Source organism: Microtus pennsylvanicus, chromosome 10 (genome assembly GCF_037038515.1).
Source record: "Microtus pennsylvanicus isolate mMicPen1 chromosome 10, mMicPen1.hap1, whole genome shotgun sequence".
Taxonomy (NCBI): domain Eukaryota; kingdom Metazoa; phylum Chordata; class Mammalia; order Rodentia; family Cricetidae; genus Microtus; species Microtus pennsylvanicus.
Window position 1 is genome coordinate 109,808,747 of NC_134588.1, and position 19,400 is coordinate 109,828,146.

A 19,400-nucleotide genomic window follows, 5' to 3' on the forward strand; every position below is an offset into this window, starting at 1 on the left:
ACGACTTCTTAAAATGCTAAGCACTTCTTAAAAATGTAAGCGGCGGCATTGCTAGGGGAAATATGGCCCTGCCTGCTTGCTCTGCCCAGTCCAACATGGCTGCACTTGCCAGGAACTTGGCTTTCTTGTGCTTTTCAAGTGTTTTATTTTCATTCTTCTTGCTTAATAATGAAAGCACTTAAAGCTATCAATTTCCTGTTTCACATGTTGACTGCATCCTAAAAATTATGTTGTGTAATATTATTGTTGCCATTAATTTGGAATGCATTTTTAAAACTTACTGTGGTATAATTTATTTATAGATTGCTTTCTGGGTCCACAATTTGATTGCTTTTTTATACACTTATTCATTTCTTTTGCCACTGCTACAGACTGAAATACATAACATTTTCTTCTCTCCACTTCTTCCTCAGATCTGTCTCTACAGCCAGTCTTTCTCCAACCCCTGATAATATCCAGTTTGATGTCTGTCCCAGTGCATAAAGCAGTTGTCTTGTAACTCTGACAACCTGAGTTCAGCCCCCAGAACTTGAATAAAGGTAGAAGGTGAGAACAGACCCTACCAAGTTGACCTCTCACCTTCAGACGTGTGCTGTGACACGTCCCATCCTTCATGTTACACATGTATGTACGCACATAATAATAAAGTTAAAACAGTTTTTTTATATATTCTATATAGGTGGATTATGAGAAATGTAGCCTTTTAAAATACGTATCTGGGTGAAAGCTCTTATGCCATGGCATGAATGTGGAGGTCAGGATGGCTTCCAGGAATTGGGTTACCTCCTTCCACTGTGGGTTGTGGGGATTGAACTCAGGTCTTCAGTCTTGCTGGCACGTGCCCTTTCTTCCTAAACCTTCTCACCAACTCTGATTATGATCATTTTTATAAAATGTTTCTGGAACACGTCCCTGGTGGCCAGTCCCATTCAGGATAGGAAAGGGACCTGCATTTAGAGACTGATGCAAAGAACAGCAAATTCCACACAGGGCCTCTGCTGGAGCAGGGAGTTGAGCCAGAATAGAGGGGGATTCAGACCAGATCATCAGGAGAAAGGGAATAGGGTGAGTGAGAGATTCCATTTAAAGAGAATCGATTGTTTGACCCCTCTGTGGATATTAAAAATGATCCTGGTGAGAAGTATAAAGAATGTCCTTGAACTAGATATTGAACCATATTTTATCACTGAAATGTAATTGACGTGATATCTCTAAGGCACTTCATGATTTGCTCTGTGGAGCTGGTTTTTTTTTTTTCAATTTTGATCAATGAAGCTATAAGATATTTTGTACTTACTGAGACCATGGTAAGTATCTGATAAAGTGCTCCATAATAGATAAGACGATAATATTGTAAGTCATTTTATCACAGTATATATTTTCTCATGTTTTCTCTTTAGTTTTTCAAATGATAAAATTCTTTTTAAAAAATACATAAAATACGTCACTTGTCATGTTAATAGTTACAAAAGGTTAAATGTCTTCTATACACAGACAGAACTTTAAGGCATAATTGGTATACATACTAAAGCAAGATATAGTTTGTATCTTCTGGCACCCTAACCTACAGCTAATGAGCGGGGTACCGGGCAGGGCGGTGCAGGCAATATCAGAGTAAATGAGTGGGAATGCTCTAAGGATTTGAATAAATAAGTAAATTAAAACTATAGTTTTAAGCAGTAGTCACTTTTAAAAGTGTTTGATTTGGACTTCAAAAGCAGTATTTGTAAATTACTTCCTCTTCTCTTCTATATATTTGCATTTAGATCTCTTTCCCTGTTACTCTTGTTGAGACATTTAAAAAGGCCACCAGTATTCATAATATTAAATCATCTTTTCCTACCTTCGTCACTTTAGATTTTTAATGCATCAACACAGCCACTGCCCCTTCCCTTTCCTGACTCTCGCGTGTTTATAACCACACCGTCTTCCCATTTTGTGACATGTGCTTCCTCTGTACTGACTATCCCCTTATCCAGTATGAAGTTCTGTGGTTCTGATGGGTTCCAATACCAATTCTGACGGCCACTGGGCAGAAGGGCAGTGACACAGCCCTGGTTCACTGCCGTTTTTCATGTACTGAATTATTGAGAAGGTAGCGCCCATACCCAGTGCCCCTTTATTGGTAATTCACATTAGCACAACACAGTTGTTAGGAATGGGCCAGTGTGGAGTGGAGTGGGAACTCAGCAGTAGAACACTTGTTTAACCTCAGCGCTGGAAAACTGTAATCAGCAAAAAAGAACAAAGAGGAAAAGATAGATGGACTAATACTGACATTATCCTTGCTACCACACTGTGTTCTCTGGGTGTCTCTGGTTTTTACTCTTGTCTTTTTTCTGTTGTAGATTATCATGTCTTCAGAGGGTCCTCTAAGGGATTTTATAGTTTGATCTATTTTGTTTTTTATCATGAAAAAAAATGCCTTTTTTTTTTAAGCTAGCAAACTTAGATAAGTTTGAGAGTATAGAAATAGGCATGTGTTGATGTGTTAGATTTTATGTTCCCTTCTCCCTTGCTTTCAGGCGCTCTGTGAATGTGCGCTCCAGACTCCGTATGACAGCTTGAAACTGGGGATGCTGTCTGTCCTCTCCACACTGTCAGGGACGATCGCCATCAGACATTACTTCAGTGTGGTTCCAGGTACGGCAGAGACGATGGCAGGATTTCTCTCTCTGTGAAGACTTCCCTTTGCGGCTGTCACGTGCTAGGGATTTATTGAGGATGGCATCTTAACTAGCACCAATAGTAATAGAAACCTGTGCCTGGATCAGGCCTGCGCTTATTAAGACCTAGGGAGGGACTGCTTACCTTTTCTAATCCGTTGATTTGAACTGAATTAGATGACTCTAATGTACACTTACTTGTTCCAGTCATGACTACATGGGTAGTTTGTTGTAAAGGGAGTTCCTGCCACACGTCCCAACAGAAACGGAAAGCATGATGTTTCTGTTGCTCTCTGGGGGTTTGGCATCTCCTTTGCTGTGCTGATCCATCTGTGGTCTGGACGAGTGCTTCTCACAACTGTTATAGAAGGGTCCCTTCGTTCTTCCCGGCCACCCAGCTAGCTTAGCCCCTGAAATAACCACACAGGAACTGTATTAATCAAATCACTGCTTGGCCCATTAATTCTAGCTTCTTATTGGCTAACTCTCACATCTTTATTTAACCCATTTCTAATAATCTGTATATCACCATGAGGTCTTGACTTACCAGGAAAGATTCAGCATGTGTGACCTGGCGGCTCCATGGCAGTTCTCTAACTCTGCTTTCTTCCAGAATTCAGTTCTGTTTTCTCCACCTACCTAAGTTCCGCCCTGTCAACTAGGCCAAGGCAGTTTCTTTATTCATTTACCAATGAAAGCAACACACAAACAGAAGGAACTCCTACACCACACAATAGACTGAATTGGGGACCAGTAATAAATGGAAGTGTGAGAGAATCCATTATGGCCATCGACGGTGAACATGAAACATTCAATTTATGCAAGGAACTTCCATAGAGCCTGTGTGTCTGTATAAACCGTGACCTAGAACCAACAGTGAGGCCACAGTGTGTTGGATGGATTATGTATGGGTCTGGGGGCTTTGACCTCAGCTGTTCTTTGGCCTCCCCTTCCACATTCCAACCTTAGGGTTGCAGTCTTTCTAGTGGCCCTGTGAGCTACTTGCTGTCACCTGTTCTGTATAACAGGGTCTATACTGATCTGTGGTTTAAAGCTATTATGCTGTCTTCACACCTCTTCTGTCAGACAGCAATTTTAGTTGGATTCCACCAGTAGTTCTGGTGTCTTCAGAGTTGCTCATGGCGCAGTTCTCTGGACACTCGGTGGGACTGGAGAGTCAAAGGCCACCTCATTAATGGTCGAGAGCAGTGGTTCTCAGCCTTCCTAACACGGCGACCCTTTAATGTTCCTCATGTTGTGGGGACTCCAACAATAAGATAATTTTTCTTGCTACTGTAATTTTGCTACTGTCCTGAATCATAATATAAATATCTGATATGCAGAATGTCTGGTAGGTGACCCCAGTGAAAGAAAGAGGTCATTGGACCCCCTAAAGGTTCTAGAAGGTGAAGGCTTTTAGCTGAGGGGCCTGAGGGTTCTTTCTCCTTGGTTGAACTCTCAGCTAGTGTTGTGTTTCATTCATTGACTTATAAGCCAAAGCAGGTCATATGGCCAAGCCCAGCTAGGTGTGAAAAAATAAGTAAGCCTTGATAAAAATAAAACAAGAAAATCACATGGGGTGGGAGAGATTGTCGTAGGTTTCTCTACGAACGGCACATCAGTACCCAGTATGCTTCCAATAAATAATTCTTTTGTTTTCCTTGAGGTTTTTTTTTTTTTTTTTTTTTTTTTTGGTTTTTCGAGACAGGGTTTCTCTGTGGCTTTGGAGCCTGTCCTGGAACTAGCTCTTGTAGACCAGGCTAGTCTCGAACTCACAGAGATCCACCTGCCTCTGCCTCCCGAGTGCTGGGATTAAAGGCGTGCGCCACCACCGCCCGGCTTTCCTTGAGTTTTTAAGACAGGGTTCCTCTGTGTGGCTCTGGCTATTCTGGAACTCACTCTGTAGACCAGGTTGGTCTTAGACTCACAGAGATCTGCCTGCTTCTGCCTCCTGAGTACTAGAATAAAAGCATGGAATAAAATTGCCTGGAAAAGTATTCTTTTTAAATCAGTTACTCTTAGTTTTTTAGCTGACAGGTAACATCTTTCCCTCTGGAATCATGTGACTTTGCCTAGGAGAATTGAATGAATTATAATTAAATTTAAAAAAAAAATCACCAAGCATGATGGTACACACCTTTAACCCCAGTACTTGGGAGGCTGAGAGGCAGGGGAATCTCTCTGAGTTCAGGACAGCCAGGGATAAAAAGACTCTGTCTCAAAATAAATAAATAGGTAGGTAGGTAAGTAGGTAGATAAAATAGATCTTATGCCTTAAAAGCATGATAATGGCCAATGTCTGCATATCCTTGTGATGTGAAGAATCTCAGGTTCCATAGATGTGCATAAAGGGTACTAAAGTTCTACAGGGAGTATTGTAAAGTCAGCAATAGTTATGCTGGCTTAGATGGGAGAAGCTTCTATTTTCTCTGGGCTTTTCTGCCTCCCTCATCACAAATTTTCTTACAGTAAATTTTAATAGAGGGGGAAAATCAAGTTATAAAACATCACATGAGCAAGAAAGAATAGCTCATCATTCTAGGAGTTCATTTTCCACAATTCTGAAAAAGAATCTGTAGTTTCGATTTGTAATATATTGTCGATCTTAAAGCACAAGGATTTTAGCTAACTAGGATTGTCACATCCAGTCAGTAAGTGGTTCCATATCTTACATTGTCTGGAACCGCCTTGGCTCATGCCTCTTGTAATTTTCAACAATGTCAACTTCATACTCAAGAAATGAGGTCCTCTTGGTGTGAGAGACAAGTTGAAGTGGGCAGGGGTCATAAGAGGAATGAGGAAGACAGAGATCTGATTTTTCTTGAGGCTCACCCACTTACAACCAAGAGCTTCAAACTTGTAAATTAAAATATCTACTGTGGCCGGGCGATGGTGGCGCACGACTTTAATCCCAGCACTCGAGAGGCAGAGGCAGGCGGATCTCTGTGAGTTCGAGACCAGCCTAGTCTACAGAGCTAGTTCCAGGACAGGCTCCAAAGCCACAGAGAAACCCTGTCTCAAAAAACCAAAAAAAAAAAAAAAAAAAAAAAAATCTACTGTGTAGGACTTAAACACAGACTCGGGAATCTGAGTTTTAAGAGATAGTGTGGAAGAGTTTTCACATGGTTAGCTAGTTTTATGACCCTGCTAATGGCTACTGGAAGTCTTTGAACTGGTTTCTTGTGTAAAAATAGGGTTGATTCATAGAATCCCTGTATCCTTGACAGCTGCATGTGTGATCATGGCATGGATTCTTATGTGAACCTTTTGAGGTAAAATCAGAATTTAGGGCAAGAAAAAGCAAGCACAGTGTTCTTTGACCTTGCTGTATCTGAAAGGTCGATGGCAGTGGGGTCGTCCATTTGGATGAGAATTCAGCTCCGGTAATGCAGCCTGCAGTTGTCTTGGCTTCTGTGCTGTTTCTCAGTCAATTTTCATTAATGTTTTTATGGGGAAAGTCCTATATTGATTTTAAATGCAATCATTGAAAAATGGATGGCACACCCCTACTTTCCCCCACCAAGCATGAGGAAATGGTCGTGTTGTATTGTTAATAGAGTTGAGGCAAAAAATACTGTTAGCTTACTAGAAATTTTCTCATAAAACAGAAAATTGAACCTCCAAGATGACTGCTTTCTTAAGCCATATGAATGAATTGTAATCTATGTTGCTTTTTTATGCTCATTTAGGAAATGTAGGTTCTTCTCCCAGATCTTCCGATTTAGTCAAATTAGCCCAAGAGTGCTGTTACCATAGCAACAGGGGCATCGCAGCTCATGGAGTGAGAGTGCTGACGAATATAACCGTGTCTTGTCAAGAGAAAGGTAAGTGCGCCCAGTCTGGCAGAGCTCGTGGATGTGGTTGCCTCCGTTATTTTCAGCCTGTGTGCACTGATGGGCAGTTGCATCCATCCACAGTGTTCTAATGCAAGTGTCCTAGGGCAGCCTGACCCGTGTGAGCGCTTGTGATTGCACTGTGGGGTTGGAATGTCTGCCTGGGCATTGCCCGTTTCCTTCTTCTGTTTACTGTGGTGTGTGGTGCTGGGGACAGGGGTAGCCCACATAAGATTCACTTACACAGCAACTGGAAGAGTACTCAGATTATCCAGGTGGCAAGTGCTTTCAATTAGTGGTGGTTGAGCTCTCAGGAACATGATTGCATTTTCATAGAACTCATCTCTAAGGACATGCAACATTGAGCTGACTTGCACAAATAAGGAGGGTATATTGTATTATCTTCCTGGCACCTTTTTAACTGTAAGACTAGAAATTCTTCATGCCTGCATTCACAAATGGGACGTGCATTTTGAACAGTGTTCATGCTGACCTTTTGGGGGGCCACAAGCTCACCATTCCTCCTCCTGCCTCAGCAGTGTGTACTCTTAGTCCCAGTGATTCTTCACAGTTTGCCAAGGTCCTACAGTAACTTGAGAAACATTCTCAACCATTTGGTTGATTTGAATAACCGAGTCTAGTAAAAAATATTTCTTGTATGCGATGCATAGGAAACCGCAGTATGTTCTCAGGGACCACCTGTGGTGTTTACAGCCCAGGGACCTTCAGGCGTTTGGTGGTGCGGTGCTGCAGCTGCAAGACACACCCAGAGCTTGCTTCTTAGGGTCAGGACTTTGTAAGAGTGGCTGACTTTCACGAGAAGCTGAAGGCTGTTAGACTAACTGAAAATACATGTCTGATGGAGCATGGGTCTCTGGCTCCCAGTGTTTTCCTTAGTTGAGCTGGTAGTAATATTTCAGGTTCTTGTGATTTATAGCTTCGTGACTTTACCTGTTGATTTAATGTGAATATTTTATAATTGTCAATAATGCAGTGGAGTTAAAGAAGGTATCTGAAGGTAATCTTTATATTTCAGAAACAATGTGCTTTTGCAAAGTTATTTTTTAAATTTTTCATGCAGGATATTCGTATTTTGATCATTCTTTCTCTCTCCAGGAAAGTTAGATTTACTTTGTTTCCTATCTTAAACTTGATGTATCTTTCTCTCTGTGTGTGTGTGCTCACTAATCTTCTGATCACCCTAAAATCCAGTATTTTCTTCCAGATCTCTTGTCACTGGAGCAAGACGCTGTCTTCGGCTTGGAATCCCTTCTGGTGCTTTGTAGTCAGGACGACAGCCCCGGTGCTCAATCCACTGTGAAGGTGAAGATGACATCACTTAGTATGCTTCCTGTTTCCATAGCTTCACTAGGAATAATCTCTAAGACACAGCACCGACTCTGTCATAGCTCCTCAGTCACACGTTACAGGGCAGAAGCAGCATAAACAAAATGAAGGTTGGAGGGGATGATGCCACTGCTCTGACTCAAGTAGGGACCTAGACTTAGCCCACAGGTCATAGTTTGTCATTGTCATCCCCTGGTTTAAACATTTGCCGTTGGGCGGGGTGGTGGTGGCACACGCCTTTAATCCCAGCACTTGGGAGGCAGAGGCAGGCGGATCTCTGTGAGTTCGAGACCAGCCTAGTCTAGCTCCAGCTAGTTCCAGGACAGGAACCAAAAAGCTACGGAGAAACCCTGTCTCGAAAATCAAAAAAACAAAAACAAACCATTTGCCGTTGGCCTTCACTTTGAAAATTGTCATTATTAGCCTGGTGGTGATGGCACCTCTGTGATCCAGCACTTGGGAGGCAGAGGCAGGCGGATCTCAAGGCCAGCCTGCTCTGCAGCGCAAGTTCCAAGACAGCTAGAGCTGTTGCCGGCAGAAACCCTATCTTTTTTTTTTTTTAAAGATTTATTTATTTTGTATACGGTAAAACCCTGTCTTGAAAAACAAGTCACTATGGCTGGGCGGTGGCACACGCCTTTAATCCTAGCACTTGGGAGGCAGAAGCAGGTGAATCTATGAGTTCCAGAACAGCCAGGGATACACAGAGAAACCCTGTTTTGAATTCCAACCTCCACCCACAAAAAAAAAGTCACTTTGTACTCAGGCTGGTCTGAACTTACTGTGTATGTAGCCCAGAATTCCCTTGAATCTGAAACCATTCTCCCATCCCTGCACTCCAGAACGCTGGAATTAGAAGCATGTACTACCATGCCTAGCTTGGTTTGATTGGTAATAGCCCAAAAGGAAGTCAAAATAGAAATCTGAGATTTGCTGCATCTTGTTGTGAGCGGTTTATTAAATTGCTGTGAACTCTTGTGGTGCTCACTGGCAGCATAAATAGGCAGAACTCCAGATCTCTTACACGTTTTAATCTAAGGTACCCCTGATAAGACCATGAAATAAAAACTGGGTGAAATGACTAGCCATTAATGTCTAAGCATTTATTAGTGTCCAGAGCATAGACGATTTAGTCCCTTTAAGAATTTTCACCTTTAGGGCCTGGGGAAATGGTGTAGCAGTTACAGTATTTGCTGTGCGAGCAAAAACTCATGTGAATGCCAGGTTGATGTAGTGGCCCACCTGTGATTCCAGCTCAGAAGATGGAAACTGGATCCCTATCAGCAAGCTGGCTAGCAAAGTAGCTGTGTCAATAAGCTCTGTTTTTGTGTTGTTGTTACTAATTTTATTTTTGAGATTATAATAGAATTACACTATTTCTCCCTTTACCCCTCCAAACCTTCCATATACCCCTCCTGTTCTCTTTAAAATTTATGACCTCTATTTTTCACTAATTGTTGTTGCATGCATATATGTATAATGTTACTTATGTGTGTCTTTTCAAGGCTGATCATTTGGCATTAGATAGCCGATTGGTGTGCTCTTACCTGGGGGAGAGTATTTCTCCAGCTCTCAGCATTCCTTCAGTGCCTATAGGTTTAGGTGTAGGGCTTAGGCCTCCTGACTTTCCCCATTTTGTGTTAGCATGTCTGTTGTTGTCCCTGTTCAGGTCATGTTTAGGCAGGCATGTTGGTGAGACTTCATGGGTGTAGTTTCTGACCTTCTTAGGGGATACATTCTTATAGCAACTCCCTGATCCACTGGCACTTCCTCTCATCCCGCCCCTTTCACAGTGTTCTCTGAGCTCTAGGTGTGGTAGTTGTAGATGTATCCATTGAGACTGGGTCCATAACTCTCCATTTTGATTGTTGTTTTTGTTGTTGTTTCTGTTATAAAAAGACGTTCTCTTGGTGAATGATGAGAACCACTCTTATCTGTGGGTATAAAGATATCGAAAGCTAGTTAGGGATTATGCTGGTTTAGTAAAGTGGTGGTTATAGGTTCTCGTCCAAGGTACGTGACTTTACTAGCTGGGTATTCGGCTGGGTTTCCCTCTTGTTGAAGGGTCTCAAGTTTAGTTAGAGAACCCGCAGGAACTGAAAAGGTGGATATGCCACTATTGCACCCTAGGTGTATTGAACCCTGTTGGTTGTTGCTGTGGTTCAGAGGTGTCACAGCTGAGTGATTGCTTCTGTACTTTGGAAGTTTGTGTGTATTTTTATACACAGACTTACATGTATTGTAGGTTATTCTGTTTTATTTAGGTGGATAATTGACATGGCCTATTTTCATTAATTGTTGGTGCATGCACATATATATTTATATATTTAGGAATATATAAGAATTATATATAAATTTATTAGGAATATGCATATATTTATATATAGAAATTATTATATATTTTATATGTATATTCCTAAATATATAAATGCAGTCTGCTCACTCAGGACTGGTCTTTGGTACTCAGTAATCAGTCGGTGTGTTTTCCCTAGGGAGACCGTTACCTATTTTCGTTTCTCTCTGTCCAGAGCCCCACACCCCCTGTTTTCTATTTCAGGATTTCCTGAAATTTCCTATTCTTGATCAGATCACTTGTATCCTGTTATTCTCCTCTCTGTAGTTTCTCCGGGGTCTGTGCTCACCTGTGTTGGTCTGTATGGTCCCAGTTTCTCACTCGATATGATCCTGTGCCATCCCTTTACCTGTGAAGTTCAGGATGTCGTTTTCTTTACAGCTGAGTAGCATTTGGTAGCGCGTATACACCACACTTCTGTTCCATTTCTCAGCCACTGTGAACAGAGAAGCAGTGACTGTGGCTGAGGTGTCCACGGGGTAGGGTACTGAGTCCTTTGGGCATCTGCCAGGGAGTGGCTGAACCAGTCTACAGTGCTACCAACAGTCAGTGCGGGTGGCCTGATCTACAGAGTAAGTTCTAAGCCAGCCAGATTACATAGTAAGAGTCGGGCTTTTAAAAGGGTTTTTTTTCCACGTTTTTTTTTTTTTTTTTTTTTTGAGACAGGGTTTCTATATAGCCATGACTGTTCTAGAACTCACTAAGTACACCAGGTTGGTGTCAGATCTAATGAGATCTGCTTGCTTCTGCCTTATGCTTGCTGGGATTTAAGGTATGTGCCAGCATGCCTGGAAATTTTCATCTTAAGTATAGAAACCATTAAAAATATATTTATATTTTTATATTTATTATTATTTAAAAGGTTCATAAAATGTGAAATGAGACCATGTAGAAGGGAGCAGCAGGCCGGCCTGCTTTTCTTCCCGCCCAGCCTCTGCACGGCTAGCTTTATACCCAAAATAACAACACACAAATTGTATTCTTTTAAACATTGCCTGGCCCATTAGTTCTAGCCTCTTATCGGCTAATTCTCACATCTTGATTAACCCATTTCTAATAATCTGTGTAGCTCCACAAGGTGGTGGCTTATCGGGAAAGATTCAGCATGTCTGACCTGGTGGCTGGCTCCATGACGTCTGCTTGACTCATTTTTCTTTCTCACAGAATTCTGTTCTGTCTACTCCACCCACCTATGTTCTGACCTATCAGGCCAAGCAGTTTCTTTATTAACCAATGAAAGTATGACCCTCCTCCATCAAGACCACCATTGAAATCAAACATGAAATATCTGTGATGATGTTAGGCAGCCCCTCTACTAATAGCCTCAGCCAATAACCAGTGTGTTTTCTCTTTGGTGTGCAGATTGCTCTCAACTGTATGGTGAAGCTGGCCAAGGGCCGGCCTCATCTGAGCCGGTCAGTGGTCGACACTCTACTAACTCAGCTGCACAGCTCTCATGATACTGCCCGGATCCTCATGTGCCACTGCCTGGCAGCCATTGCCATGCAGCTGCCAGTACTGGGTGATGGAATGCTTGGTGACCTTGTGGAACTCTACAAGGTGATTGGACGATCAGCCACGGACAAGCAACAGGAACTTCTGGTAAAGAACCGCTTTTAAACCTGCTGTAAATGACTAGAAGCCGGTCTGCTGGGCACTTAACAATGCCAGCGGAAGCAAATGGCAGGTTAGAGTCAGCATGTAGGTACAGCCATGTTCGACATGTGGAAGGCCCTGGCTTCCGTCTCAGCACCACAGAAGTACTTAGAATAGGACAGTACATTTGTTTGTTGGTTTCTTTTGAGACAGAGTCTGACTGTAGCCCGGGCAGGCCTTGAACTCATGACAGTTCTCTTGCCTCAGACTCACAAGTGCCAGCTGGGATTACAGTTATGAGTTTCTACATCCAACTAGTTACCAGGAACTTGTTCTATAAGTCAAAAGGAGTCTAGCATCTGAACTGCTCAGAAGCCAAAACTTTGTGAACACCTTTGGACTTCTGAGTAAGGAAAATCGGTGAGCAGAGTCTGTACTAAAGTTCCCTGGATCTGAAACACAAGCACTTCCAATAGAAACACTGAGCCTGTACTTTGATTTGGTTTAGAAGCCATGTCTAGGTTTAAAACAGCTTTCTTAGGTAGGCATGGTTGGAACATGCCCATAATCTTAGCATTTTGGGAGGTGTAGTGCTGGAATTTAAGGGTAACCTCAGCTGCATACAAACAACACAAAACACTATTGTGAACTTAGAAAATGTTTAAAATTCAATAGTGAACATAAACTCAACCAGATCAGTTTTCCATTACAGGACCTCTCTAGCTGCTTGTCACTCAATTCAGGCTTTCACACCTTGATATCAGGACGAGGAGATGTAGAAAGGGTTGTTGTACAGTACATGGAAGCTGTACGGTGGGGAAGCAGAATGAGATGACTTTCTCTAGCCTCTGTGGAGGGTTGACACCCACTTCACCATGGGCTGTCACAAGTGTTTACCTGAGAACTCAGTGGCAGTGGTCATGGAGGGACATGATACGGTGACCACAACAGGGATCAATGATACATACAAAGAAGCATTTGGCCAAGTTTGTTTGTTTTTCCTTTTATTGAAAGTAGATTTTTTTTCTCACATAATATATTGTTTATGTCCCCACACACACACACACACTCTTCCTCTTCCTTCCCCATTTCCCCTCCCATCTGGGTCCACTCTCTTTCTGTCTCATTTAGAAAACAGGCTGCTAAGGGATGATGATGCACTAGGATATAATAAACCAACACAGTGGAGTTGGGCAGGACAAACAAATAGAAGCGAAAGAGCCCAAGAGAAGACACGAGAATCGGAAACCCACTACTCACTCAGGAATCCCATAGCCATAATGTCAGGAGCCGAGGTCTTAGGATAAGCCAGGTCTCTGGCCTAGGGCTATGCCTTAGGGGACCAGCCTTGCGCTTCCCTCAACCATTGCAGCATACCTGCAATCAGACACTTATTGTCAATATTTCTTTTTCTTATATCTGCACCTGAAGGATTCTATTTTGCCTGTTCCTTGGGCCTCACCACTTATATAGTTACCATTAACTTTTTGATCAATGAAGATTATTGTGTGCTAGTGCAGTTGGTACCTCGTCTGACGATACATGAGTCAGAGAATCTCCTCCACTTTGGGGAACAGGGCACTATTATGCCCCGATACAAGAGGGAACCTATTTCAGCCATTACCTTGGCTGTTTTGGGATTAGGAGCCACAGGTGCAGGAACAGGGATTGCCTCTCTTATCACCTCCCAACAGCAATATGCTCAACTTAGTCTGGCGGTAGACAGAGACATCCAGGAATTACAAAAGGGTCTGGAAAACCTAAAAGATTCATTAGTCTCTCTCTGTCAGAGGTGGTTCTGCAGAATAGACAAGGCCTTGACCTGGTTTTTCTTAAAGAAGGGGGACTTTGTGTTGCCCTTAAAGAAGAATGTTGCTTTTATTCAGATAAAACAGGCTTAGTACAGGATAGCATACAGAAGGTAAAAAATAGTTTAGAAGAAAGAAAAAGAAACAGAGAAAAGCAGGAGTCCTGGTACCAAAACTGGTTCTCCACTTCCCCCTGGCTGTCCACACTTTTGCCTAGTTTATTGGGCCCTCTTATGGGACTATTACTACTATTATCCTTTGGCCCTTGGGCCTTTAAAAAACTAACCCGCTCTATTAAGACCCAGATTGATGAAATAACAAAGGATTCCATAGCTGTTCTTTACCATCGCCTGAACACTCGAGGCTCCATGGAGGACCTCAGAACTCCAGAGACAGAGCAACCTGCAGCCGCTCTCCAATTTTCCACCCTTGCTACACATCCCAAACCCTTTAGGTCCTGGAATCCCTGGAAAAAAATGTTTGGCAGGCAGCACTCGTAATCTTAGGGTGGAGTGGGCATTTAGGAAGGAGGATATACCATGGGCCAGACTAAAGGTGAATACTGGGTTTGGAAAACGCCTTTACTTCTTGTCTGGAAGATGGAATTATTGGTGCCCAAATTGTATCATATCTTTTGTTTGAGGAGCTCCTCACAGTCTTTTCATTAATGATAGACGCAGGGGCCCAATGACGGGAGTTAGTGTGGACCCTCGCCTGAATAGCACACCATACAGAGGTTGTAGAAACCGGCTCAACATGGCATGGTGCCAGGCACGAGGAGTGCCCTCCACATGGCCTAAGACAGGGTGACCTGTGGTCAAAGACCTGCTTACTTTAGGTCTTGCTAGATACCTTTTATTTGAAGAGCTCCAAGGACGGGCGACTTGTGGCAGGACATCCCCCAACCTAAGACAGGGTCCTGGGAACCCGAGGACGGGTAAGGGGGAAAAAGACCTGGTCCCCACTCGACCTAAGAATCATAAGGCACCCCTCTGTTCCCAGGAGAGGTAAATTGCTTCACCATTTGAGAGGAGGGTCTCTCCTTGTCCCAGTCCCTTCTCCTTTAGATCTGACACCGTGGTGCCCTCCACTTAATAGCTGCCTGTCTTTATAAAAGGAAGGGGGATCTGTCAGGAGCCGTTTCCTCCTAAAATTATTACAGGAACCATCGCCCTGGGGAGTCTGCAGAGAACCCCACACCCCTAATTGTGTTAAGAAACCGTTCTATTGACAGAGCCTACCCCACACTCAATTGGCTGTTAATAGAGAGCTATCTGTTAGCGGAACCCGCCCCACATTCCAAACTATCTAGAGAACTAGATGTGTCAACTCGTGACTTCCTGGCCTACGTGACCTGACCAAAGGTCAGGTCACAAACAATGCCAATTTGGCATTGACCTCCAAATATAAACAATGTACAAATATACATTGCAGTGGGTAAATATATACCAATACACGAACATTATATAAGTATATTAATCAGAGGTAGAAATGTACACTGCAATATGGTAAATATATACAATATATATATGTCAATACATAAAAAATGTTTTAAACAGAGGTAGAAACATGAATGCATACAATAGTCAATACAATTTAACTTTGTATCAATATACAAGAATCTATATCAATATATTTGTCTAACAACAGTAACTCACAATTACAAATCTATTATCCCATCATCCCTCTTTTTTTTTTTTTCAAAATGATCCCTGAGCTTATAAAATTCCTCCCCCAACCCTCAATCGTATACTAATTATAATCAACCCCTAAATGATGTCCCTAAACCCAAGGGCAAACTTTACTGGGAGAGGGGACGTCGTCCTCTAAAATTACTTCCAGCTCCTGGCCTACATGACCAATGTGAACCACGTGACCAACGTGAACCACGCGACAAGAGTCCAGGCCCCTGTGCCCTCCCCCCCAATTCCTTATCCTATATAAACTGTAAACCTGTCTCTAATAAACGGAGGCTTCGACAAATCTGCCTAGCCTCCTTCTTCTCTCTTATCCCATTATCTTCCAGATAGTACCTCTCCGTGACCCTGGAATAACTGAACTGCCAGGCAGGTTACAACCCCTAGACTGAGTAACCCGCCAAGGCAATCAACACCATAATCCATATGTAGAGGACCTGGTGTGAACCCATGAGACCTGTGCATGTTTCCTCGGTCTCTGAGCTTTATGCCTTCTGATGTAGAGGGTTGTCTCCTTGGAGCCCTCCGTCCCCTCTGACTGTACTCTTCTGCCTCCTCTTCCAAGGGTACCCTGAGCCCTAAGATTTGATAGTGACATCCCATGTAGGGCTGAGTGTTCCAAGGTTTCTCACTCTGCAGAATGCCATGGCAAGTCTGTTTTGTACTGAAGTGGCATTTGAGTTTTAACGTCTCTCTCTCTTTTTTTTTATCAGCATTACTAAAAGAAACTTTAAAATGCAGAACATAATGAGTATTTTTGTTTGTTTGTAAGGGTTTTTTTGTTGTTGTTATTGTTGTTTTTAACCTGGAAGAATACAGTGAAACATTTGCATCTATAACTTAGATGCACTGAAGAAAACAGTGCTAGGCCAGGCATGGTGGTGCATGCCTTTAATACCAGCACTAGGGATGCAGAGCAAGGGCAGCCTGGTCTACACAGTGAATTCTAGGACAGACAGGGTTATATAGAGACCCTGTCTCAGAAGAAAACAGTATTATTATATAGTTAAGATCTACCCCACCTTCACCTTATCTTAGTTACTTTTCTTGTTGCTATGACAAAATATCTGGCAAAAACAGCTTAAAGAAGGAGGCTCACGTGTGAAAAGCCATCCAGTCCATCACGGTGGGGAGGGCGTGGCTGCCGGAGCCAAAGAGGGTGTTTACCTAGCACTATTCACTCAGGATCCTGAGATGTGATTCCGTGCTGCCTTAGATAGGGTTTCTGTTGCTGAAATGAAACACCATGACCAAAAAGCCCGTTGGGGAGGAAAGGGTTTATTTGGCTTACATTTTCTTATCATTGTTTGTCATAAAGGAGGTCAGGACAGGAACTCAAGCAGGGCAGGAACATGGAGGCAGGAGCTGACACAGAGGCCATGGAGGGGTGCTGCTTACTGGTTTGCTCCTCATAGCTTGTTCAGCCTGTTTTCTTACATAACCCAAGACCACTAGACCAGGGATAGCACCGCCCACAATGTGCTGGCCTTTCCTCTCAATCACTAATTGCAGTAATGCTCTATAGGCCTGCCTGCATTGTATAGAGGCCTCTCTCAGCTCCTGCTCTTCAGTGTGCATCGAGTTGACATAAACCATCCAACACACAAGGGATCTAAACAAGTTGGCAATCAGGGTTAGCTGTAGCACTCCCTATGTTAGCTCCTCCTCCGTCTCTTTGTGTGCTGTACGTGGATAACCTCAGTAGATGCCCCAAAGTGATATATGCATTGCTTTAAATATCTTAGCTCTATGTGAACATCATGCTACAATTCAGCTTTCATGGTTTGCCTATCTTGCTAGTGATTTATAGTGATCTCTGCATTTCACTGAAATATCTTGCTGTGTGAACGTATCATAATTTATTTGTTCTCAGTTGTGAGCATTTTTTTCTAATTTCTTGCTTTATAAATAGTGCTCTGAGTTAATTAAAAAGGTCGCTTACTGGCTTTAAAATGATAAATAATGTCAACAGAGAACCCATTTTGTCCCTTTTTGCCACGCTTATTCAGTTACTTTGTGTAAGTGTGCGCATGCATGTGTGGCGGTCCAAGGGCGTCTCTCAGAAGTCCGTTCTCTCCTTCTACCATGCAGGTCTGAGGTGTTGAATTCAGTTCATCAAGCTTGACAACAGACATGTTTACCTGCTCGGCCATGTCATTGGCCCTAAATTCTGTTCTGTTTTGGTGATCTCTAATTTTTGTCTTTGTCTTTGAGTAAACTTACATGTCTTTCTTATTTGTTGTCTGTTAGGTAAGCTTGGCTACTGTGATTTTTGTAGCCAGCCAGAAAGCATTGTCTGCGGAAGTAAAGGCAGTGATCAAGCAGCAGCTTGAAAGCGTGTCCAGTGGGTGGACCGTCTACCGGATCGCCAGACAGGCTTCCAGAATGGTACGGGCTTCCTTCCCTCCGGAATGCTGGGTGTCAGTGCACACTCCTTAAATGACGTGGTCATTGTCATAGTTAGAGTCCACGTCAAGATGGGAGTTTTCCTAGTCACTGTCCTGCTGTGAAGAGACACCGTGACCTAGGCAGCTCTTAGAAAAGAGCATTTAACTGGGTGTTTGGTTGCAGTTTCAGGGGCTTTGTCCATTATCCTCATGCAGGTGTCTGCAGGCAGGAAGGTGCTGAGGAAGTAACTGGGAGCTTTCCGTCCTGATCCACAGGCAGCAGGCAGAGAGACACTGAGCCATGACTTCTGAAACCTCAGAGCCCACTCCCAGCATCTACTCCAACAAAGCCACATCCCTAACCCTTGTAATCTCTTCAGACAGTTTTGCTCCCTAAGGACCAGGTGTTTAGGCTGTGAGCCGTGGGGCCATTCTCAAGAAGAGCTTGTTACTCATGGGCTCATAGGATACCAAAGGAAAGCAACTTTCCTTGTGAGCAGTGGTCTGTCGTGTCGGTGCTTGTCAGTGTGCGATCAGTGACGGTGCACACTGTCTGGAGCGTTTTAGAACCACTGTACTGCTGCAGGTTGTCGGAACCAGGGCCACTCCCCCTCCTCTTTCTGGCCCACCATTCTTTCTCCAACCTGATCATTGAATTTTTTAAAGAAATATGAAGTGTAGTCGGACCAGAAACCTAAGGCAGAGTGCAGAGAAGAGTGAGGAGCACGGCTCTCCTCGGCAGTGGTTGAAGAGTGAGGAGCACGGCTCTCCTCGGCAGTGGTTGAAGAGTGAGGAGCACGGCTCTCCTCGGCAGTGGTTGAAGAGTGAGGAGCACGGCTCTCCTCGGCAGTGGTTGAAGAGTGAGGAGCACGGCTCTCCTCGGCAGTGGTTGAAGCAGCGCTCCGCTTCCCGCCGTCTCCCACAGGGAGGGACACTGTTGGCCGGGTGTTCTGTGTGATGGTATGGCATGCTGGCACCACAGGCAGGGTCAGACATCTCTGCCTCCAGGTCACTGAACGCGCATTCCCCGACCACCAGGTGACTCGGCCCCCTCAATGGCTCCTGCAGAATGACACACAAGCACCCGGGTTTCTGTGTTTGAGACCAGCGTCTAGACTTGTTACAGTCCACTCCGTTTATTTTCTCTTTGGAGCTGTTTTAGTAAAGAACTCGAGGCGTTACGTTATAAAAGCAGCTGGATATATTTTTTCTGAAGAAGTATTTAGACTGTCTCAGGGAATTATGTAACATGAGACATGATATTTGGACTTGTTCTGGGTTTGCTGTCTACTATAGTAATGGTGCGAATGCCTAGCCTCACTTCTGGTCCCTTCCTTCCTTAGGGCAACCATGACATGGCCCGAGAGCTTTACCAGAGTTTGCTGACTCAGGTCGCATCAGAACACTTCTACTTCTGGCTGAACAGTTTGAAGGAGTTCTCGCATGCCGAGCAGTGTCTCACTGGGCTGCAGGAGGAGAGCTTCAGTTCAGCACTTTCTTGCATTGCTGAGTCTTTGAAATTCTACCACAAAGGGATCGCCTCCTTGACAGTGAGTCCCCTTCCTGTCGTGATTGGTGTGGGTGCTATCCTTTCTGCTTTGGGTTATTCTCTTTTGACAACCTTGTGAGGCCTGGTGGTTATCTAAGAATAATACATGTGCACAGAAATAAAACTCTTGCTAGTGTTCTTAGGCTAGTGGAAGCTAATGTTTT

The 19,400-nt window shown here is 43.5% G+C and overlaps 1 protein-coding gene across 4 annotated transcripts in view; it reads left to right on the top strand.

Moving 5' to 3' along the window:
* Ints7 (integrator complex subunit 7) overlaps positions 1 to 19,400 on the top strand; it is a 502,168-nt gene that overhangs the window by 30,984 nt on the left and 451,784 nt on the right. For all 4 annotated transcript variants that reach the window (XM_075989499.1, XM_075989496.1, XM_075989498.1 and 1 more), the window contains exons 8-13: positions 2,526 to 2,643; positions 6,356 to 6,490; positions 7,725 to 7,822; positions 11,562 to 11,801; positions 17,551 to 17,688; positions 19,031 to 19,237. In XM_075989499.1, coding sequence (XP_075845614.1) covers positions 2,526 to 2,643; positions 6,356 to 6,490; positions 7,725 to 7,822; positions 11,562 to 11,801; positions 17,551 to 17,688; positions 19,031 to 19,237 — 936 coding nt within the window. The remainder of the gene's footprint in view (positions 1 to 2,525; positions 2,644 to 6,355; positions 6,491 to 7,724; positions 7,823 to 11,561; positions 11,802 to 17,550; positions 17,689 to 19,030; positions 19,238 to 19,400) is intronic.